At 38.3% G+C, this 24,428-nt stretch overlaps 1 protein-coding gene across 1 annotated transcript in view; it reads left to right on the plus strand.

The window, feature by feature from the left end:
- rfx4 (regulatory factor X, 4) overlaps positions 1–18,065 on the plus strand; it is a 34,895-nt gene extending 16,830 nt beyond the window's left edge. The window contains exons 5-18 of the mRNA XM_088924133.1: positions 1,461–1,522; positions 2,274–2,487; positions 2,981–3,058; positions 4,498–4,661; positions 5,706–5,806; positions 6,784–6,842; positions 7,235–7,379; positions 8,609–8,703; positions 9,557–9,674; positions 11,931–12,050; positions 12,760–12,921; positions 14,169–14,331; positions 14,450–14,588; positions 17,768–18,065. Coding sequence (XP_088780259.1) covers positions 1,461–1,522; positions 2,274–2,487; positions 2,981–3,058; positions 4,498–4,661; positions 5,706–5,806; positions 6,784–6,842; positions 7,235–7,379; positions 8,609–8,703; positions 9,557–9,674; positions 11,931–12,050; positions 12,760–12,921; positions 14,169–14,331; positions 14,450–14,588; positions 17,768–18,040 — 1,893 coding nt within the window. The 3' untranslated portion in view covers positions 18,041–18,065. The remainder of the gene's footprint in view (positions 1–1,460; positions 1,523–2,273; positions 2,488–2,980; positions 3,059–4,497; positions 4,662–5,705; positions 5,807–6,783; positions 6,843–7,234; positions 7,380–8,608; positions 8,704–9,556; positions 9,675–11,930; positions 12,051–12,759; positions 12,922–14,168; positions 14,332–14,449; positions 14,589–17,767) is intronic.
- Positions 18,066–24,428: the final 6,363 nt, after the last annotated feature.

Below are 24,428 nucleotides of genomic sequence, written 5' to 3' on the forward strand. Positions count from 1 at the left end.
AGAAAAAAATACTATGAAGCATTTACTCCCCCACTCCTAAAAAATAAACCAATAAACTGACATCATGTCTACCTTTGTAAACAAGCTGCTGTAGGTATCAACTATTTGAAAAGAGGGAGTGTTGATAAGTTGATGACGTTCCTTTCGGATTCCTGCTGGAGAGACAATATTAAATAATGCACAGTTCAAATTCCAATAAAACTGGGCTGAGCGCGGCTGTTTCTGTTCCCACAACCCTGTGAAGCTCCCCAACCTACGCCCCCCCTCCAGTCTCCTGTCTGAGGATATTGAAAAAGAGAGGGGCTGGGATTAATGTCTAATTAAAGGGAATTTGGAAGGCCGAGATGTTGCGGAATGTTAGATCAGTAGCTGGAACAGCATGGGGTGTCCTTTAGGAAAGCTTCATTGACTCAGGACAAAAAGTGTGAGGGCTGCCTCCCTGTCTGCTCATTTATCAAACAGCCGGACAGAAACTTCACAGCTCTCTCCTTTTTTATTTTGAACAATAGAAAGCTTGACTATTTGCTAAAGTTTTGCACCACGAATTGAAGCAAGCAGAGTCTGGCCCAAGCCTACAGACATTTCTAAAACTTGCCAAAATTTAGAAGTAAAAATAATATCCCAAACCTGTCTAAACGAATTGTTGACAAAGGTTTTTGACTCACATTGAGGTCAGTCTTCAAGTTTCTCATTTCCAGAATTAACACATTATGTCTATTCAAGAAATATGTATAGTTAAAACAAAAATAAACGTATTAAAGTTTTTTTTGTTTGTTCATTTCAGTTTGTTTGTTCAGTATGAGACTAAAGATAAATAAAACACTTAACAGTTCTCTCAGATTTAGCAGCCTATCAATCTGTTTTACATTTATCATGTAAGAAGCAGAGTTAAACAAATTTTTAAAACTGTTTTCTTAGGAGCATACACTTAAGACTTAAAATTATAGTAAATTATTATTATTATTTATATCTCAGTAATTATGTGCACAGAATTTTTTCCTCAGTTAACCGATGGGTTCAATAACATACACATGTATGTGATTTTTTTACTTGCAGTGGTTATCTGAGGTGTTTCCAAACAGTGTAGCATAAAGATTTGAGCTATATGGAGGAAAAAATGAAAAGGCTCTTTTCCTGCTGTTTTAGTGAATGTGTGATGCTTTTGTAAAATACATAATATATTGTATATGATAGAAATGTATAATAGATTATTTATCAAATGATATCAGCAGATGTGAACTAAAATATTCAAATTTCCTGCCATTTAGAAATGACAAACAAAAGCACATGGTGGTGAGTTTCCATTTAGCAGAATGAGGAAGCCACTAGCAAACAAGACATAGCAATCAAATATAGCACTACTGAAGATTATTGGTTATACTTTGCAATTGGGTTAAAGATCTTTAGACCTAGTTTGTCTCCACAGATTCACTGTTCAACCATTTTTCTCATATGCATAGATAATAAGACAGCAGTTCCCACAACTAACTACAAGAAGACTGGGGACAAGAGGGCAGTCAAAGTGAGTATAAACCACACTCTGTCTTTCACTCCTTCATCCTCTCCTCTCAGGCAGGTCAATGCAATATAGAAGCCATTCCACTTGTGTGAAGGGCTTCACTACGAAAAGCGTTTTGAAGTACCGATGTGGGATAGATGTTCCTTGTGTTATCCATTCGTTGTAGTACAACACTAAGGAAAAGACCTGACTTTGTGAGACTCGGATTGCTTTTATATAGGAATATGCTTTGGGTTTTCACTGCAATTCATGTGGTATTTTTCTCTCTTCTGACAATAAAACTAATGCTTAGTTTGAGTCACGAACAAAGGCATTTTAAATTCCAACTGGAGGCACTGTCCTCAGTAGGGAATGTTAGTTAATGGGGCATTGCAGGATAAGACAGTAGAAACAGACTATGGATTTTTTTTATGAGATCATTAAAATAAAAAATTGACAAATTTACAGTTTATATATGGTATGATAAGTAATAAACAAATAAATAAAAAAAAAAGAAGATAATTTCCAAAGAATCACAGGATTATCAGTAAAATAACCCTTTTCAACCTGGTGAAACTCTTCTTTTAAAACAGTTCATTCAATTGACCACAAATTAACCCCCCCAAAATGATCAATCTTCTATAAAACTCAAATTAACACCTCTCTTTGTTCTCAACATTTGCCTCACCTTTACTCTGTACAGCTTTTCAGATATTGAACCTGTTAAGACCACTCATTCTTGCGCCAGTAAGACACACACTGTTTTCTCCCCAAGGTACCATTACTACGGGATTGCGGTGAAAGAGAGCTCCCAGTATTACGATGTGATGTACTCCAAGAAAGGGGCAGCCTGGGTAAACGACACAGGGAAGAAGGAGGTCACCAAGCAGACAGTGGCATATTCACCGCGCTCCAAACTGGGAACTCTACTGCCAGAGTTTCCAAATGTCAAAGATCTAAATCTGCCAGCAAGTCTGCCAGAGGAGAAGGTAAACAGACTTTTAAATACCCAGCTGGCCTGCCTTTCTTCACTGCTTTTCTTCTGTGCTGGAGCCTGGCTGTGCAAGGGTTAGATACAAACTTTCTTAAGTTGTGCACCAATGCTGTTTAGCCTCGTCTTGTTTCTGTGTAGGCCACAACTCATTTCCTAGGGCAGAGATTTTTATTCTTTTTGTCATTACACTCATTAAACCCTCAGAGTACATATTCTATACTGTATGTCACGCTCATGGTGAAGTCTAACGCTGGATTTAGCTTGCAAAATTAGTATATAATAATATGATAATAATATTGAATACGTACTCTGCATTTTCTTCATATAAATAACATTTTACATTTTCAGATATAACTTAAAGTTGGGTAATGCAGATCTATAAAAAGTGCTTTCGTGCTTTCGAGATGCCTTCAAGAAACTGTTACACATGAAGTAGCCACCTGCCAAACAGGAACTTAACAGCAGCAAAATGTGCTTTTCTCACACAGGTTTCTACATTCATTATGATGTACAGAACCCACTGTCAAAGGATTCTTGATACTGTAATACGGGCAAATTTCGATGAGGTAGGTCTGTTGTTTTTCTTTAGCCTCTTTGCTAGAAAATGTAGACAATTCAATTTTCTGCAGCAAAACATGTTCGGTGGCATAGCAGTCCCATGAAAGATTATTGATTCTTTTGAGACTCTCCAGAGTGTGTGGTTATTTTCACATTTTTTTAAATTCCTTTCCCACTTGGTCCACTATGAAGAACACATGGTCTAAATGATCATTTCTATGCTGATAACACTCAAATCTACATCCATACTAAACCTGACACTGAAGTGGCTGCATCCGCTCTCTCTAATTGCATCTCTGACACAAACATATGGATGAATCCAAATTTTCTTCATTGAAACCGACAAGACTGAAGCCATGCTGCTTGGCACCGCTCAACAAACACGTATTCGGGCGGAGCGGTGGCTCTGTGGCTCAGGATCTGCGCCTGTGGCTGGAAGGTTGCCGGTTTGTATCCCGTGGCTAGCAGAGGAATCCTACTCTGTTGGGGCCCCTGAGCAAGGCCCTTAACCCCAACTGCTCCAGGGCACTGTATAAATGACTGACCCTGCGCTTTGACCCCCGGCTTCTCTCCCTGTCTGTGTGTCTCATGGAGTGCAAGTTGGGGTATGTGAAATGTCAAATTCCTAATACAAGAAATTGTATATGACCAATAAAGTGATCTTAAAACTAATGCAGTAACCCATTAACCCACGGTACTTTACTTGAGTTTCAATATAAATTGAAGAACTTGTGGGTAATATTTGATCAATGCTTCATGTTTGACCCACATATAAAACATCATTCTTCCAGCTCAGAAAAGTATGTCCTATGTTGTTAAATGTTGCTGAAAAACTGGTCAACACTTTTTTCTCTCAAATTTATTACTGTAATCCACTGCTTGCTGGGGTATCTAACTTAACAGTGAACAAACTTCAGCAGCCAGAATCTTGTGATCACATTACTCCTATCACTGGCTTCCTATCAGGTTTTGTGTCGACTTCCAAATCATCATCCTCACCTATAAGGGCTTGGAACCTCGGTATTTTGGTCTCCTGTCTGTCCCCCAAGCCTGTCTACACTCTGATGATGGGGTCTTCTTCTGTTGTGCCCCAGAGCTCTGGAACTCTGTCCCCAAGGATATCAGACAGTGACCTTACCTGTGCTCTTTCAAATCAAGACTTGAAAACCTTCATTTTAGGAGTGCTTTTATTTAACTTGTTCTGTCTGCCCCTTTGCTTTCATTCTGTATTCTAAACCCTCACTGTAACTGTTTAATCTCTTCCCACTGTGAATGGTGTGTTTTCTGTAAATCGCTTTGAGAAACCACATTAAAAGGCGCTATATAAAAATGAAATCATAATTATTGACAAGGCTATTTCAAAACAAAATGAAGTGAAGTCAACTGTCATCCTCGACCCAGATTACTGAAGCGGTTGTTGTTGTTGTTGTTTTTCATGTCACTGCAGGTACAAAGCTTTCTGCTGCACTTTTGGCAAGGAATGCCACCTCACATGTTGCCTGTCCTGGGCTCCTCCACAGTCGTGAACATAGTCGGTGTCTGTGACTCCATACTGTACAAGGCCATTTCGGGAGTTCTAATGCCGACGGTCCTACAAGCTCTACCAGACAGGTTGGTCACCTTCCAACGCACTCCTGGACCTGCACCAAGCCTGTCACTTGGCCTTTTAGGGACGAGATGAATAGCCATCAGTTTAGAGTAGCGCTGCTCAGACGTCCGTTCTTTTCCCATGTAATTACATTACTAAATAGAACACAGTGATGTTCAGAATGATTAAACATAAATAGAAATAATAAAAGATGATTGAACAGGGATTTTTGACCGTAAATTGTTAAAGAAAAGTGATTTTTTCTCAATTTCCCTTTCAAAAGTGTGATTATTCACATTGGAGGTATATATAAAGCTAGATATTTTTACTTTAATTATTTAAATTATGAGCATATTTGTATATATACATGTATATAAATCAGAAAGTAATGAATATGTGATATTGTATAAGAGGAATTTCTTCAGACCTTGTTAATCAGTCACAAGATTCCCTTTTTATTTGGAACTGAAGGTTGTATTTCTATGATGGTATTCAGAGTAGTGAACATGTAATATACCCCAAAATTAAATCAAGTAAGCAAATTAGGTAAGACTGTTCGTAGAGGCTGGTTTTCATGTAGAAAAATGAAACACTGTACATGACTTGCAAACCTCTTAGGTCTCCTAATCCTTTCTATTTATCTCCACAAAGGAAGAAAATCAACTGAAAAAAATATAATTATAGAGTGTTGTTGAACCCCTTCATAATACCGAGCAGAGTTAACAAGAAGTCTCTTAGCTCTTCTTAACTCTATAATTATTTCTTTTCACAAAGAGGTGTAAATTGAAATAGTTCAAAGAAAATGAATAGATAGATTCCTATCAGTAAAGTCTTGGGAAATTTCTTTTAAAAGTTTTTTTAAGACGTCTTCTGTAGTGGGGTGTCGACTTTAAGAGATTTGCCAGATGCTGAACAATAAGAATATCCAACAGATTACCCAGGAATGGGAGAATTCTTGACCATATTCATGGGTCAAAAACTGCAATGAACATTCAACACAAAAAAATAAAGCAAAGCATAAAAACAAATCTAGTAATCAAGGGAGTTATTGTTTTCTTCTCTCTTAGCTTGACTCAGGTGATCCGGAAGTTTGCCAAACAGCTGGATGAGTGGTTAAAAGTGGCTCTGCATGACCTACCGGAAAACCTAAGGAACATCAAATTTGAATGTATGCATTGGAGTAATTCACTGTGTCCATATGTCACACTGCACGGCAGTCATTTTTTTCCCCTAACGTAAATTTAAAGAATCAAACCCCCGCATTTACACAATGTTAAATTCCTGTGTCATGTTTACTGATGCTCAGTTTGATCTGTAAAAATATCGTAACCATACGCATAGCTGGATATATCCTCACATCAATTAGCTTCTAAAAATGAAATGACCTGAATAAGATGAATGGTTTTCTCTTATTTGAACATATTCCTATAGAAAAAGTTATGTATTGGAAAGAATTATAAATAATAACGTAACTACATAAAATTGTTTTTGCAGTTTTGAATTCAAATAGTGAAAAACATGTTGAAATTGTGCCTTGAAGAAGTTGTGAGAGCATAAGAGTTATTTTCAGCTAATTATTAAAATAACATTGATCAGACTTAAGACTTCAGACCCAGTGTTTGACAGACCGCAGGGGATAATCTTGTCAGTCTTAGTGGGTCTTTTTTTTCAAAATACTTATCTCAGAAATGATAGAAGGACGTTAAAGGAAATTTGAAGACAAATATTCACACTAATACTAGTAAACACTGTTTCTTACAGATAATTGTTATGGTTTGGGATGTGATACAAAAATGTGGTGGTGAGACAGATACAACTGGATTTTTTAGTGATCTGGTCTTATGCCATGTAAAAGTATTTAATTTTCTAAAAAAATCCTGTTTGCTTCTATTTGTTGATTATTTTGCATCTTTATTTAATATCTATACAGAATTTGTTTTAACATTTTAAATTAATTTGATTAATTTATAATAATATGTAATATAAACAATATATGATAATAGTTATAATTATAATTATATAATATATGATTATATTTTCAATTTTATATGATAATACTAATGCCAAAATATTACAAACATCCTCTGTTTAAATACAACAAAAAGAACATGTGGGTAATGACCATATTTTTCTTTTGTTTTCAAGTATCTAGAAGATTTTCTCAAATTCTAAGAAGACAGACATCTTTAAACCACCTGTGCCAGGTACTTATTGAAGTGAACTGTGAAAAGCTAGTGCTGTTTGAAAACCCTTACATGAATGATGTAATCATAACTACAAGGCATCATAAAAAATCTTAATAGGTAAAGGTCTTACTTCAAGTATCTATCTCAAGATCTAAGTATAAGGAACATTCACAAGTCAAACATCAAGACCTGAAATGTCTTTTTTAAGGGAGGAGATGTGGATTAAGATTAATCATGGGAGAAATTCACTATATCAGTGTGTACTACCTAAATTCTTAAGCAATGTAATGCACAGCTCATATATGTTTAAGAGTAGTCAATGAACATTAACAATGTAAGTTAAACAGCATACTTTGCGTCTACATCTACATTCATAAAGTATTTCTTTTTTTTTCTTGTTGTTTCTAAAGGCCTCCCGAACTGTAATCCACAGTGCAGATATAACATTTCAGATGCTGGAGGACTGGAGGAATGTGGATTTGAATAGCATCACAAAACAGACTCTGTACACTATGGAGGATTCTCGGGAAGAGCACAGGAAAATGATCATACAGTGTATGTATACATACCCCAGACTCTGCTGTGTGTTCTGTAACATGCAGTTGCCATGAAAATGCAGTGCTAAAATGAACCATGCTTTTCTAGAAACTGAAACAAGGAAACAAGGAAACAAGGAAAGAATGTTCATGTCTTTTTTTCAACTTTACAAAACTTACATTTCAAGTTACTTATATCTACCAGTGTCCCCCCTAAGAGTGAAATCTACTCCATCGCAGCACATTGATTCAAATGTACTGTAGCTTCTTAATTGCAATATTGACCCTTATTGATCCTGCTAATTGGTAATTAAAAAATCCAATTCAATTAAATTTATTTTTATAAATACTAATTTTTATCAATTAAAAATAAGGAACTGCTTGAGCACAATTTTGTAATAGAGCAGATTGGAGACTCTTTTTGAGTAGCCCTACACTACAATAATTATTTCAGATAAACCAGTTGCATAAACCTAATCATGAGGCAGAAAGAGTGTATCATTTGAAGTTTCACTCATGGAGAATAAAACTACTAAATAAAGCTACTAAAGCAAAGCTGTGAGAATTATGATAAATTAATACCACTGACTAAAAATGTTAAGAAGGTTTCTTTTCTATTTTCTAACAACCCAGGGAGCATCTCCAATTAATTTCAGGGTTGACTTCTGAACTTGCCACTCAAGGTCAAAGTGCAATGATTTGATCCTGTTGCATAAAGATACGTTCTGAATACTACCTTAGGCACTATGAATTGTGTAAAGGATGTTATTTCCATTATTCTATAGGAAACAAAGGAAAGAAACACCACCGAACAGAATAATAAAGGCAAAATATTCTGTTTTGTTTTGATAGTGCAGTATATCAAATGGATGAGACACATCATTTGCTTCATTCTAGATTTTCACTTAGTCAAGTATCAAAAAAGATTAACAGATCTGGTTAATATTTGCATGTTACTGCAGCTTGAACTTACAATTGTCCTTCTCCACTTATTGATTATTATCATTATCATAATAATTATTTTACAAATTAGGTTTGTGGCAAGAAAAGAATTTGAAAGACTTTCTCAGTAAGGTACCAGCACATAGAATAATAGATCAATTGACTGGATCACATTACAGTGAATGTCTTCAGTTCAGTCTGTAAATTAATTCAGATAGAATGTGGAATGTGATCAAATTGGCTGTGTGTTTGTGATCTCATCTGCTTAACTAGTGCTGATTGTGTTGTGTTGGTGTTTTCTCCTAGTATATCAGGAATTTGACCATCTTTTAGAGGAGCAGTCACCCATTGAATCGTATATAGAGTGGCTGGATTCCATGGCAGACAGATGTGTTGTCAAGGTCAGTTTAACTAAAAGCTCATGTAATCTTCCCCTTATCTCTTACCTCACACTAACATCCAGACACAAACTGAGACTTCATTATATTCTAATAAAATCTAAATAAATAAGAATGTGCGAACTGTGTCGGAATAATATTAGTTCAAATGGATTTCTGAGATGCAGTTATCATCCTTTCTATTATATATAACTTCAAATTGCGGGATTAAGGATAAGTAACAAGTAGAAAAATTATTTCAGTCCGATTATTAAAATTAGAGATGTAATGTGGGAATGCTGATAAGAACAATTTCTTGTTAAATGACCCTAGTAAGAAAAATAAATGAGTAATGTTAACTGATGCAAATAGCTGCATATATAAACAATCTTTTTACTTTTCAAAATGTATTTATAACCGAGAGCATTGTGCTTTTACGTTACACCACAAAAAATAAAAATAATCAGACAAAGAGTAATGTCACAATATTAATTAGAAGTGTTACTTTTTAGTTCATTTTAATGTGATGAAAATCCAGATAATAAGCTGTTTATTGTTTTCCAAAATGTGGAAACCAATTTCAGACATGTAATCATAATACATACACAGATATTTGCACACGTGAAAAATAGATTGGGCTCCTGAAATAAAACTGATAGTTGTTCCCATGCACATATTTATTTTTCAAAGTTCTGTCCTTGGTTTCTAGGTAAAACTTTCCTTACTTCCACGACAATAAAGAAAAATATAAAGGAGCAAACTAAATTGTTGAATAGTTGACATGTTTCTAAGTGAAGGCTACAACCCAAGATGTCCTAGAGGTTAATCATTTTTCTATCTTTTCTGATGTAAATTGCATGTGTTGTACTCTATTTAGGTAGCTGGAAAAAAACCTGGCTCTCTAAAGAAAGTTGCTCAACAGTTCCTCCTAATGTGGTCCTGTTTTGGGACAAGAGTCATTAGGGACATGACTCTCCACAGTGCGCCTAGTTTTGGTAAGTGTTCCTGTATGTCTTATCTAACAAATTTGCAGTGTCAGCGTGTCAATACTGTCTCTTATTTAATAATTTTTCAAACTTATGGGGGGCTGTGGTTTTGATGTTAAGTCCAGTACAGAGTTCATCTTATGAAATGAGTGAATTAAATTTATACATAGAGAATCTTTTCTATACCTAAATCCACAGAGATCATTTGTATAACAAATTCTGAAGGTTATTTCAGAGCACATTAGTGCTGCAAAGGAATCCCTAACTGCCAAGGAAGAAAAAATGAATAATAAGGAATGCATGTTTTCACATACAGGATAAAAACACCTTGCGATGAGTATAGCTGCCCAGCTGAGCACAGACAACTTCACAGAGTCAATAGATGTTTTTTCTTTGCCTTCACCTTTAATACTTTATCTGCCCTCTTTCTCATTCTTATTTTTTCTAAACAAAACTTTTAAAATTTTGTAATAATTATTAATAATTATAATAATTAATAGACAACAAAATCACAAGATAGATGGGAAGTTATGCTTAGGTTGTAGGTTAAACACTAGTTCTTTGCTATTTAATAGGAAAAATAGGTTAGGAGAAATCAAATGTCTTCCTAGTCTCCTAAAAGTAAACAGTACTGCTATAGAAAGTTCTTTTTATCCAATATAAAGAATGCATCATTCTTAAACTAGGGAGCTAGACAGAGAAGTGGCCTTCTCTCAGGGAAAATCTACAAGCAAAAAGAAAAGGGAAATCGGTGTGGAGTCTTCTTGGTATCTTCAATCCTCAGATTTCCGCACAGGCCTATAAGGATTAGGCAGTCTTGTCGAGTGGCAAGTTTCATCCCACACGGTGTTTGTCAGTAGCGCCTGACAGAAAAGCTGAAAGAGATACAGCCGCACAAAAGCCTGTGCCCCCTCCGCCTGTCTGTGAATATCAAAGACACAGCTGGTTGCAGTGTTTTGATAAAGCAGCCCCCTATATGAAAACGACTGATTAACAATACCCAGCCCCCCTCCTCCCCCCCTTTTCAATCTGTGTATTTTAGCATTTTATGACACTCGTGCATCAGTCTGATCTTTGTCAATAGCTGTTAGAGTTTATTATAGGCCAGGCAAATGTAAGGACCATTACAATATGGTGATTGTGTTATTCTCCAAAGCAGTACACTGCTTCTTTTCATAGACAATTTAGTACTGCAATCAGCTGGGGAGCTTTCTGTTTTAAAGAATATGTGTACTCCTTATTTTGAAAGGAAAGAAGTCTCTTTCCTTGAAGTTGCATCCATTACAGAATCTATGTCAGTTAGGAATAACCTGCCATACAATTGCAATCCTAGCATATACTGAAACTGTTTTAGTTCTAGGTTGAGGGTTCTGCTTCAGCTTTGTAGGTAGAAAATAATTACCAAAGACATATTAAACAGCTCCAAGTGCAATTATGAGCAGTATTAAAAAGTATTTGGAGTATTAAAAAGGCACAAACTTATTAACTGAGCAAATAACTGCCTTTCCGCCTTTCTCCAGAGAGGCAGTGTCAAGATGGGATTTTAAAGACGCAAGCTTTCAAAGGCACATTTCTGAAACATGGCCTGTATCTTTGTGCTCCAGTGCAAACCCTTTCCATTTTTCTTTCTTAAAAAACTCACAGAGCTTTACAATGTTACAATGTCAAAAAAAGTTATGGCAAACAAATAGTATCAATATGCTATTGCTGTCTTCTTGTCTTTTTCTAGATATACACCTGAAACAGATGCTTTTAGAAAATGGAGAATACATTTTGATTTGAGGGATTTTTATTCTTAAAATCACCCTGTAAATGTTGCATACAGTATATAGGTCAAATTGATATACATGTCTTTAAAAAACTGATATGTCTATTATGCCATTATAAATAAAATATCAATGTTCTGGATATTGCTTAGTTTTTCTTACCGTGCTAAAGATGGACATGGGCACACAAAAAGAAAAAGCAAAATAACATTAAAAAGAGAATAAAAGCAAGGTTTGGCAGAAGCAAATAGTCTCAGAAGCCAAGAACTGCTTAATCTTGTGCTGAACCTTGCATCTGCTGCTATTCAGGCACCCTGTGAACCCTCGGTCCGGTATGTTTTTTTATTATTAATCCTTTTTCCATTGAAATCCTGATAAAGAAGCTCTGTTCTAGCAGACTTTAATGTATTGTGCCCTGCGCAACCCATTCGGGTCTGAGATACGGAGGGCAGATGTCTGGGGGCATGCAGTGAATACTCTGCACGTTGTTTCTCGGCAGGCTCGTTCCACCTGATCCACCTCATGTTCGACGACTACGTTCTGTACTTGCTGGAGTCTCTCCATTGTCAGGAGAGGGCCAATGAGCTAATGAGGGCAATGAAGGGGGAGGGAAACACAGGTACGAGGAGTGCATTTAGATTCTGCTGTTCTGTTGTCATTTATGCTCTCCATGCAAAGCCCAAAGATTAAAAAGCTTCCTCTGGATATTACCATGTTCATTTATTTTTATATAGTGGAGATTTTGTTTAAACAGACTTGAAGAGGGCACAAGGCCAAGGCTGAACTCCTATGGTTCTTGAAGTTGCATACAGGTGTTTGTCTTTTAACAAATGGTGATAACCTCCCCTTTACAAACCACCCCTAAACAACCAACCAGGGAAGATGCAAAATCCAATATTGCTTTGCTTATGTGCAAAAAGGGCACGTAGGTAACGACAAAACAAGACAATAAATTTAAAGGGAAAGAATACTTAAATTATGGCATTAAATTTAAGGTCAGTGCTGTCACAACCCCCCTTACTTACAAGGAATGAGCCAGGGAGGCAGCTGTGAGGGTGAAGCTGGGGTTGAGGGAGGGGAGCTGGAACAGAAGTTGTGGGCAGCCAGGGAGTATTTTTACACAGGTGATTAGCATTTGACCTCCTAAACGTCTGTTAAATGAACACCATTTAGAGGCCTTAAAAATGTCTGATCTCACCATGTAACTCTTTTCATGTTATTATGACAGCAATAGTTACTGTAACCTTTAAATTGGTACCCTCTTTTTTCAGTGGCTACACTTAACAAAGTGATTGATTTCTACTTTTTGTCTGCTTTGTGACTTATAGTAGACAGAAGGGAAGAGATCATATTGACAGAGACAACACCTCCGTCAGTGTCACCAGGCCCATACTCTCCTGCTAAATCTGTCAATTCTGTGGAAATCCCCTCAGCCCACTCTCCCAGTAACAGCCAATCACCAGAATATACAAGCGTTACAGCTACAACAGGTATGTGGCGTTATAGATATTAAGCAAATATGAGTACAATAACATAAGTTTGTTATGCTGCTGATCTTATAATGAAACATTGAATAAAACTACAGTTTACAAAGTGCTGTGTCTGCACGCGTAGGCTGCAAAGGAACAAGTTAAGGTTTATTCCTGCGGAAAAACATGAAAATTCCATGTGAGCACCTGAAGAAGGCTCCACAGCTGAAATGTTGTGTTTCCTTTCCTCTCTTTTCAGCATGAAATGAACCTTTACTTGTTCCTTTGCAGAAATTATTACTGTATATACCTGTAAATGAATTGCCCGGAGACAACAGAAATGAACAGATACACTTAACTTTTTCTTCAGCATTGTAACTAGCTCCTTTCTATTAAAGCTGATTTGAAAAGCGAATGTGGGAGCCAAGTTCTGAAGATTTTCCAAGTATAAGTGTTATACTGCATATGCATATTGGTGAGAAATCTAAATCTAGTGCTCTTCTTTTCCTGGCAACATGGAACAAATACTTTTGTTCATTTATATTGAAGTAACATCATAACATAGAAGTTCCATTGGCTAAATATTTGGAATCTACCTGACCACATGATAATTAAAAGGTACCGCCAGAAATAGTTTGATTCAGTATTTTTTTGTATGAGATAGTAACTTCTGTGAAAAAAAACAGTTTAATCCAGAACTCTACACGTTAATTTCCAAAATCACAGTTATCTGATGCCTCCAGTCTGCTGCAGCTCGATAGTGTACTGCTATCAAAATACTGAAAGAGATTATTGTTCTAATATACATTTAAAAATGAGACAGCTTGTTCTTTTTCTGGTTATGTGATTGGTTGTAATCTTTTACTATAGGGTGTAGGTCCAAGATCATAGAACATAATTACATAGAACTGTTACTAAAACCTTCTTACAGTTGTCAATTGGGCCCTTCATCACAACATTTTTTATTTATAATCTCCTAGGATTAGAATTTTTTGCATTGGATTTTATATGATTGTTATTATGGCTGCATATACTGTAAACACAACCAAATACAGTACAATTCATGGGGGGAACAGTGTGCGCACTGGATAGTTAGCACATTGGAAAGCTGAAGGAGCTACTGGTACTGTACCTAGAGGTCTACGTCAGGTTAGGTTCAGCTTGGGGAGCAAATAACCAAGGGATCTGGACCCCTAGTTAACTGGAACTGTTGTAGCCAAGTGAGATTTATCGGTACGAAAGGCATCCATTTTGTTTGTTTTCAACAGGGGCTGTTCAATCGTATACCTGGTCTCTTACATATACAGTGACAACGGCCGGAAACAGCCCCACAGACAGTGGGCAGCAGCTGCCCTGCATGAGAAGCACTCACGTCCCCCCGTCCTCCTCTTCACACAGGATGCCCGTGTACCCTCACAGGGAAGAACATGGGTAGGTATCTGTCCCTGTCACAGCCACACAGGCTATGGCAGGCATCTGTGATGAAACAAAGCTGAGGGCTCCAGACTTGGGCGCTATTCAATTTCCTCTCGTTTTGCCACCTTTTAAGGTACACAGGAGGGTACAACTATAGCAGCTACACCAACCAGCATCACCACCCCATCCAGAGCCAGTATAGCGCCATTCCGCACGAACCTGGGATTGCTGCCCCATTGCACTACCCTGCCTACCACCGGAGCACTTCACAGGTGAGCCACCAGCCAGATGTGTCGAGTGTCTGTCGATGCTGCATGTACACCAGCGTGGGAGATTTTGTTTGGGAATAATGGAGGGCTGTAGGCACAGCAGGGGATTATGGATTTTATCCATCCATCCATTTTCTATCCACTTTATCCAATTCAGGGTTGCGGGGGAGCCATAGCAAGGTGGGCACAAGGCAGGATACACCCTGAATGGGACGCCAGCCCATCCCAGGACACGTGCGGACACAAACATGCACACACCTACACCAGGGCCAATTTTCCCTGAAGCCAATTAACCTGCCAGTATGTGTTTGGACTGTGGGAGGAAATCCACACAAACACAGGGAGAACATGCAACCTCCACACAGACAGCACCCCAAGTATGGAATTGAACCCAGTGGCTTTAGCGCTGTGAGACAGCAATGCTAACCACTGTGCCACTATACATAGCAAATGAGGTTTTTAATTACTTGTTAGGTTTTTAGGTCTTAGAATCATAGATTTGATATTTTTATTGTATCTAATAGGTGTTCAGTCACCCTGCAATGTAAAAACAGCATAACCTTTATATTACCATTAGTAAATATGGACAAGGTTTATGACAATATTAAAACAAAAGTAAGTAGAGTTTTCTAACAAAATACATTTTTCGTGTCCCATTAAAATGTGGTAAATACTACTTTTGCAAGCTAAATGTACTGTAATCAGAAATAAATAAAAGATTGTTCTGAATCTAAATTAAAGTAATAAATATTTATCAGATGAGAATGATGTGTCATGATCTATGCTGATGCTGTATTAAATTAACTCTGTAACAATGTGGGAATGTTACCAAGGAGGCATGAGTTGAAGTCAGATAATCTGCTGAACAATGTCTTCTGCATTTTCCACAAGCTGTGTCCCAATAAAATTAGTTTTACAATGCAAAATATAATTATATATTCAGTGTTCAATGTCAGGCCAGTGTAAATTCCATACTTGCTGTTGAAGGTTGAATTTTACACACACCGTAAATCAGAAAGGAATTTTAATGCAGAAGTTAACCAAAGCAAGTCTATTAACATGCAAATGTTGCTTTCAGATTAACAATGAGTTGCACTCTCAGCAGCAGAGATATTGTACAGCATTTAAAGCCCAGCATTCAAGGAAATGAAGCTTTTATGCTGCAGGAATGCTGTGAAATATTTGTCAGAGTAAATCACCAGTCTTTTTTGAGTGCATCTGTTGGTTACATTTTCTCTTAACAACTCTACAGCTCACAAACCTACATTCAGAGGAAAGGGACCCTGTTTGGGAACTTTTTTCCAGTTCAATTTGAAAGAGCGTTGTTATGAAAAATTACATAATTTATTTGAAATGTCATCAATGCAGTAAGTGAACATGCACCTAACTCTGAATTAAAAAGATCCTGCAGTACAATGTCACATCTTCATTTTATCTCTGAGGATTTATCTGTTGTCTTCAAGGCTCATGTTATATATCTGAATTTTCTCAGGGGCTCTGTGCCACTGATACAAATAAATGCAGGATCCTAAACTGCCAAAGAAAGAGTAAGCAAGAGCGGGAGAGAGGGAGAGCAAGAGAAAAAGTGTGAAAAAGAGCGACAGAGAAAGAGAGGGAGAGAGAGAGAGAGGGGATCAGGGAGTTTTGTGTCCTGTTAGCAAGAGTGAGCGTGAGTTGACCCTTATAATGGTAATTTCCTGTGAAGGGCCCTCCAACAAACATTGCCTTTGTGCTCGGAAAAGATCAGTAGGCCTCAGTGTTTTGAACCCAACGTGCTTAAGCACTCTTCATAAAACCGGATGCGTGGTGTGAAAGGTGATTGTACCAGTATGGGCAAGCATCCGTGCAGATGGCTGTACTTGGGATTTTTTTTTTCCCCGGCTCAATAGATGCTTCATTTGCCGAGCTGATAGCCAGGGACGGGGCAAGGGGCGATTATTAAAATATTGTTTTTCAATGGTCTCTTCACTGTTCATGAACAAGAAGTCACTGGCTTTTCTGTGCAATTTTCTGACCCACACTGACGTTTTATTTCCATGCCCCACTCACTCATAATAGAGTTTACTGTGAACTGTTTATTTTTAGAAGGCTAAGATAGACTTTAACTACTTCTTTTTCCTAAACTTAAATGTGGTACAAAGTGCTCAGTTAGTCTGAAAAAGCTCTTTCAAAGGGGCTATAAGATGTGATACAAAGGGCATGTCCTGTAAAATCAGGAAAGAGAAGAAAAAAATGTTTTCTAAGAACTGCAGTTTAGGACTGTGCTTTAAGTACAAGAAGTCAGGTTTCCACTGGCTCCAAAAACAGTAAAACAAGAAAAATGTAAATGTGTTTAAACAGGTGGAAACAGTACAGCAAAACATGCTTATCTTCCAGTCAATGATCTGCCTTATTTGAGAAATGCTCAGTTCTCCTTTAGCTACCTGAATTAAGTAGGTTAACTTCGAATTGAAAATAATATTTGACAGAGAGAGCGTGACCATGTTTTGCTGATCCTTCCCAGAAACTTTTTATCTTAACCAGTTTTAAATATAAAAAAATCAACAAGTTTAAATCACTATTCTGTCTTGGGAAAAACGTTATTCTGCTTAGCAAGCTGTATATGTAAACGATGTAAACTATGCACAGTATTATAAACTATTTTTTTACTATTTCCTATTAGACAATTTGTGGAAAAAATGTTTGGAATCTTGTCAAGGTTATTAAATACAGTGAAAATGAAATATACCTAATATATAATAGCTAATATAATAGTTAAAAATAAGTTAGGTATACCTAATAACACTTAAAGATTAGCAGTGATATGTGATATATTGTGTATATGTGATGATGTTATATCTATATAGATATCCATCCATTTTCCAACCATATCCAATTTAGTGCTGTGGGAGAGCCAGAGCCTAATCTGGCATCGGCATGCAAAGGTCACGAGACAGGATTCACCCTGTATAGGACTCCAGTCTATTGCAGGAAAACATATATTTAATATAATTATTAACATACTACACTATAGAATTGTTCATAATGTACTGTATACTTATAGGTTTTACAAAAAAACCTTCAATAAACTAGATTTTGGTTTACTTTGGACACGTACAAGACTTTACGAATAGTTATCTGACGCGCTGGTGCCCCTGCAGTAGTTTTGAAGTGTCTGATGTGGGTTGTTTTCCCTGCTGCAGTACCCCCTCAACAGTCAGATGTCCCGGATGGAGCCCTGTTTGATGAGTGGCACCCCGAGGCTGCACCCCACACCAGTGACGCCCCGCTGGCCGGATGTCCCATCAGCGAACAGCTGCTACGCCAGTCCCCCGATGCACTCCTCCAGATACAGCAACTCCGGGGACATGTACTCCCCGCTGGCGGCCCGCAGGAACTCGGAATACGAGCACGTGCAACATTTTCCAGGCTTTGCATATATAAATGGGGAGACCACTACAGGATGGGCCAAATAAATCTTCCCTCAGGGCTGCCAGCAACGCGTCAGTGGAAGACAATGTATTAGACACTGTATCAGGGGCCCCTAAAGTGGACCTGAATCCCGAATGCCAAAAAACACACCGGAGGCCCCACCTTTATGAAAGAATAATAATAAATTTAATTTAATTTCATGATTGAACATTTGCTGGGAGATGTAATATTCTGGATGACGTCAACTGCAGTTTTAAGAACTTTGCAGCAAACTTCTTTTCTTTTGTTGTTTGTGACCATTAAAAACAGAAACCACAGTGGAGAGCTCTATCGTCTGTGATGACCACTGCTTATCTTCTGCTGCTTGGATCATACCCTGGAATCTAAACCTAACTCTGGCCTTTAGGTCAAGTAGTGCCTTTTTCTTAAGTGCAGCAGAAACCAATCATGGAGAAAATTCATGTGTCATTTCACTGAATTCTGAAGGAGGATCTTGTTTTTCAGGAATGTACACATGGTTCTGTCCTCCAAGCAACATTTTTAAGAAGTGGCTTAACTCCTGACTTTTGTAGTTGCTGTGAAAAAGAATATTGGATGGTCTCCTAAACAAACAGCCAGCATCAGCGTTCTTCACTGCCAACTGATGTCAGTACAATGCTGCATATTACAGGATTTGGTTTGCATTCAGCCTACAGTTGACATCATTACAGTCAGAACTAAAGCTCCTTTTTTTATAACAACTCCACCACCACCAAAACACACACACGCATGTCAGCACACCTCCACCACCAAAACACACATGTGCACACAAAGACACAAAAACCTTCACAGGAACCGGAACATTTTCAACATGTTACAAGAAATGTAACCATGACATATGGCCTTAATAATTACTAAATAAAGTTAGTATAAGGTTTACAGTGGCAGTTAGTCACAAAGAATTAAATGTTGGTACTTGGAAAACATTAAACAGAACAGGTGTAAGGAGGATAGTGCATAACCCAAAAAAATCACTTTGGGTTCTACTCTGAATCTAAATTTTTAAGATATTTCCCACTCATAGTTAAAATTCAAAGCTGTGCCTTTGAAAATATATTGTGTTATACTGTACTTCAAAAGCTATACAGCTGTATTTCTGAGAGAACTTAATGTAGACATTTTTTTCTGTCACTTTGTAACATTGTGTGTGTTTTTTTGTTGTTGTCATGTTTGGCTTGTTAGAAAAAAAAGATTAACCTAGATTTGTGTATTATAAAATGCACTCAGAAACTACTGCGGACCTATTACCCTATGGGTAAGAATACAAGGAAAGGAAATCAAAATAACATTAGTCACTTTCTGTAAATAAAGCACTCTTGGCAACCTCTGGGGTAATTATGGTCATGGCATTAATCAGGTGTCCCCAGTCCTGGTCCTGGAGGGCTGGTGTGTCTGCAAGTTTTCTAGCTCTCTCTTCCAGCTCTTAAATTGTTTCAATTAAGCCAATAGCAAGCTGAATAAGATCCCAACTGGAATAAAAAGTCATAACCCCACCAGCCCATCAAGAGCAGGAATGGGGACCCTTGGTTTAAATCAATATATGTGGAGATATTTATATAGAGAAGGCTGTTACATAAAAATCTTGAAAAGTCAAATAAAGATGTCAAAATGTATTTTTTTAGAAATGGTTGATATTTGGAAGACCACTACAACCCAAGCATGCCATTTAACCCTTTTACTAAATGTTATTGATATGGATTGTACCATTTTCAGGTGCATTAGATAATGATCTACTCAAAAATCCATTTTCTAACTGCTTACTCCTGGTGAGGGTCATGGTGGTAACACACTGAGAAGGGCAGACCACACTTCCCTTTCCCCAGTAACAGTCTCCTGGTGGATTGGTGGATTCCCAGGCACTCCCAAGCCAGCCGAAAGATATGGTCCCTCCAGAGTGTCCTGGGGTCTGTCCCAGGGTCTCTTCCCAGTGGGCTGTGCCCGGTGCACCTCCATTGGGAATCACCTCGGTGGGCATCCTCACCAGATGCCCAAACCACCTCAACGCTCCTCTCGATCCAGAGAAGCAGCGACTCCAAGGTCCTCCTGGACTGCCGAGCTCCTCAGCCTGTCGCGGAGAGTAAGCCCAGCAGCTCTACAGAGAAACCTAATTTCTCCTCCTTTTATCCACAAAACTCATTCTTTTGGTCACCACCCAAAGCTCATGACCATAGGGGAGGATGGGAACACAGATCATCCAGAAAACCTAAAGCTTCTTCCGAAGCCTCAGCTCCCACTTCACCACCATGTTTAAGCACAGTGTCTGCATTACTACCCCAATCCACTTGGCAGCCCCACAAAGCCCTCTACCCTCACTCATGGGCATGACCCCAAGTACTTCAACTCCTCCACTTGGGGCAGCTTTTCCCCCTTCAGCTGGAGAAAGCAAGACACTCTTTTCCGCGAGAGAACCATGGCGGCAGATTTGGAGGCGCAGACGCTCATCCTGACTGTGTCACACTCGGTTACAAACTTTTCCGGTGCGCTCCAGAGATCAGACTCAGATGAGACGAAAAGGAAACATCATCTGTAAACAGAAGAGATACAGCCCTCAGTTCTCCAAACTGCATACACTCTAATCCTCACCTGCATATTGATACCCTGTCCATGATGACCATGAGACACACCTTTGTTGGAGTACAATGGCTTGAATTAATACCAAGAATGCAGACACAGCTATCGCTCCCCAAATACAGGGACTGGATTGCATTCAGTAGCAGATCTGGTACGTCATACTCCAACACCACCTCCCACACAGTCGTAAGGACTAAGAGTTGGTCTACTGTTCCATGGCCAGGATGAAATGCACACTGTTCCTCCTGTATCTAAGGCTCAGCTATTGGATGAAGTCTCCTTTCCAACACTCTGAAGTGTTGTGATCCCTCCGAAGTTGAAACACACCTTCATTTTTAATCATGGAAACCACCACCACAGGCTGCCTATCCAGAAGCACTGTCCCCACCTTCCACGCAACACTGAAGAGGTACATTAACCCCGGCAACCCATCAACGTCCAGATCCTTCATTGTTTATGGCCAGATCTCATCCACCCCTGCAGCCCTACCACTATAGATCTGTTTAATCACCGCAGTAACCCCAGTCACAGAAATGGACACAGCCCCACCAGAGGCTTCACTGCCTCGTGAATGGAGGGCATGTCCACCTGATTCAGGAGTTCCTCAAAGAGCTCCTTCTACCTCTCAACAATATCACCAGTCAAGGTCAATGTTACGCAGCCCCTGCTGAGAACAGCCTTGGGTGACATCCCAACTTCCCCTCATGAGACATTGAATGGTTTGCTGGAACATCTTTAAGGCCTTCCAACAGTCTTTCTCCATGGTCCCTCCAAACTCTTACCAAACCTCTACCTCTCGGAAAAATCTGGAGGACACCTCCAGCCACCACCCAACCCCACGGAGAGAAATGCATGGAAGACATCCTTCTTTGACTTCACTGATTCCCTCAACGTTAGTGTCCATCAGCGTTTCCTAGGGTTCCATTTTAACAGGTGCCGGCCACCTTCTGGCCACAGTTCCCTGCAGCAGCCTCAAAGACCACGGTCCTAAACAAGATCCAGTTGGACCTCGCAGGTGGGAGTAGAATACATACAGCATGGAGGCATCTGCAATGTGTTCCTAGGACATCCTCACTACCCACTTGGGCCTCCCAGGTCTTTCCAGCTAAGGTGCCATCCATCTGACCCAACTCACCACCCAATGGTGATCAGTTGACAGCTCTGCCCTTCTCTTTATCTCAGTATCCAGAACATGTGGCCTTAGATCTGATGATACAACCACAGATCATCAACCTTTGGTCCAAGGTGCTCTGGGTCAAGTACACTTATAAGCAAACTTGTGTTCGAACATGGTTATGACTACCACACAAGTGCAGTAACAACTCACTGCTCAGGTTCATATCACCCCTCCAGATCTCTCCATTATTCTGCACATGAGTGTTAAAATCTCCCAGAGTCGACATTTCAGGCTGAGCCCAGCTGGGTTACATAGGTGACACAGCCACCAGGTGCTTGTTCTGCTCATGCCTGATCAATTTGTTAAGGGTAATCCTACAACAGCTCTAGGGCACTCAAGCCCCTTAACCACAACAAGGCCACAATCCCAGGAGGGTTACAAAATGAGCAGAATTTGAAATGCTCTTATTTACACTTTTTCTATTTTTTTCTAAAAGGATAAGGGGTCATTTACTACATACTACGTACAGTGACATAATGGCAGGGGGAGTCAAGGCATCTTTTAAAGTTGGGGTCACACAACACGCAGAGCTCTTTAGTACTTTAATAGCATAATACAGTATAAACACTATTAAGTTTAACAAAACAAAAATAGAGAAGGAAAACTAAAAGCCTCACTCTTTCATCTGAGCACTTACAGTTATTGTACATTGCCTACCAGTATGTGAAAATCCAACCAATTCACTCAAGAGGGATTTTCCGGGCGTAGGTCAATGTCCAGCTCAGATTCCTCAAGAAAAGTAGTCATGCATAATTGTTCCACCTTAACCCTGATTATATGGTAGCTACTCAAATAAACAGGACAAGCACCCATAGGCCTTTGGTAGATAGCCTTTCATATTTCTGTTGATTGCTTCTATACAGATGCATCTTCTCAGCTTGGGCTAACTTAATCTTTTGGATTATGGGGCTTGTAGTTCACAAGTCGTTCTCAAGTCTATCTTTAGCAATTTGTTGAAAATGCATCTGCAATCTATAACTCTTCAACTCGCTGTCCTCCAATATTTAGGATATTGTATTAACACATACAGTACATAGAAAAATATGTCAGAACAGAAAAACACAGTCCCTGGTATTGCTAATATGAGCAGAGCCATGCACAATAAATAGGTCAATAAGAATCATCTCTCTCAACCTCAAGATGTTTACACAAATTCTACCCAAATACCCAAGAACAAGCTACCCAGTCATATGAAACCAAAATTCTTGTGCCTTTCAAGAAACAGCTGGTTGAGATCCTGAGCTCAAAAGCAACTAACTGCCATATACTGCAGGCTAAATGGGCTGTGTAGCCTCACCTCAGTTGTAACTTTTCTCCAGGAATGTATTCATAATAATATAATCTGGCTATATGATTATGACCATGCTAAAGCTGAGCAATAGATAAACTAACTTCTACTTTAATATCACTCAATAAAGTGATACAATTGTGTTTCATTTAATAATATTATGGGAAGAGAAAATGAAGAAGCACAAAATATTGCAATTTACCTCATTTGACATTGTTTTTTCTTCTATCGTTTTATGAAAAGCAGCAAAAAAAACACTACAAAAGAACCACCATACAAACCACTAATGATCTACTCCAACAAAAATGTGGAATGAATTTTAACAACATCCTTGATGTTAAATTAAAACATGTTTTGAGCTCCGACACAACACCTGCAAACCACAGATGTTAACAGATAAACTTTCTCAGTGGTGCTTACACTATTTAAGATTAAACTTTGGTTTAAAAAAGGTTCTAGAAAAAAAAACCTCATTAGTATATGTATTTGTGTTGTGCACAATACACCCCACTGAATAAACAGTACTCAATGAGCATTCTGCTGTCCCTATAGTTGTGTTTAATGTGTATGTACCTTTCCTTGAGTAGTTTGAGATCAAATTCAAGTTTAGTTAAAAAAAAGTTAAAATAGTTTTAAAGCTCTTTTTCCTTAGTGATATAACAGGGACAGACCAGTAGACTCAGGCGACCAAGTTTTTTTTATTAGCTCAGTTCTAAAAAGGCTCAGTGGGGGAGATGCTTTAATAGAAGCACGGTGTGGAAAAAATTAAATTTCTAAGGAAAATCTCTCCTGCTGTTAGGGGTCAGTGCCCTTCAGCACAGTGACCTCTGACATATAACCCTAAAGTTTTTATAGAGGCTGATTCCCTGCCCAGTAATCCACACCCACAAGGAAAGGTTCACAATCATGGGCTGTTTCAGAGAGTTGTGAAAGAAAATGGAAAAAATATACAGTCTTCACTAAACATCTCTTCCCCCTCACAACTAGCAGTAATGTAGTGTTCATAGTCTGCTTATGTTTTTACTAATATGAATAATGTATAGATACTTATTCGAGATTATTACATACCAAACCTCAGAAATGTTATTAAAATTTAACGTTATAAATATATTTTGCAGTGGATGTTACCTCCAGGAGATCGTCAAATTTCAATAAAACAAGTTGAGACATCCAAATGTGAGGGAATCAAACAGTAAAATACTGAATAGATCAAAAACGTCTCTGCCACGCCATCTTTCATAACGCTGTAAAACAAATTCTCATAAACACCGTTATCTAAGTAGCATCTGCAGCCTCTCTGTACTACTGCAATAACTTGAAAATTTAGTATTTATTTAGAGACATACATTAAATTAAC

This window comes from Atractosteus spatula, chromosome 8, assembly GCF_055471065.1.
Source record: "Atractosteus spatula isolate fAtrSpa1 chromosome 8, fAtrSpa1.hap1, whole genome shotgun sequence".
Lineage (NCBI taxonomy): Eukaryota > Metazoa > Chordata > Actinopteri > Semionotiformes > Lepisosteidae > Atractosteus > Atractosteus spatula.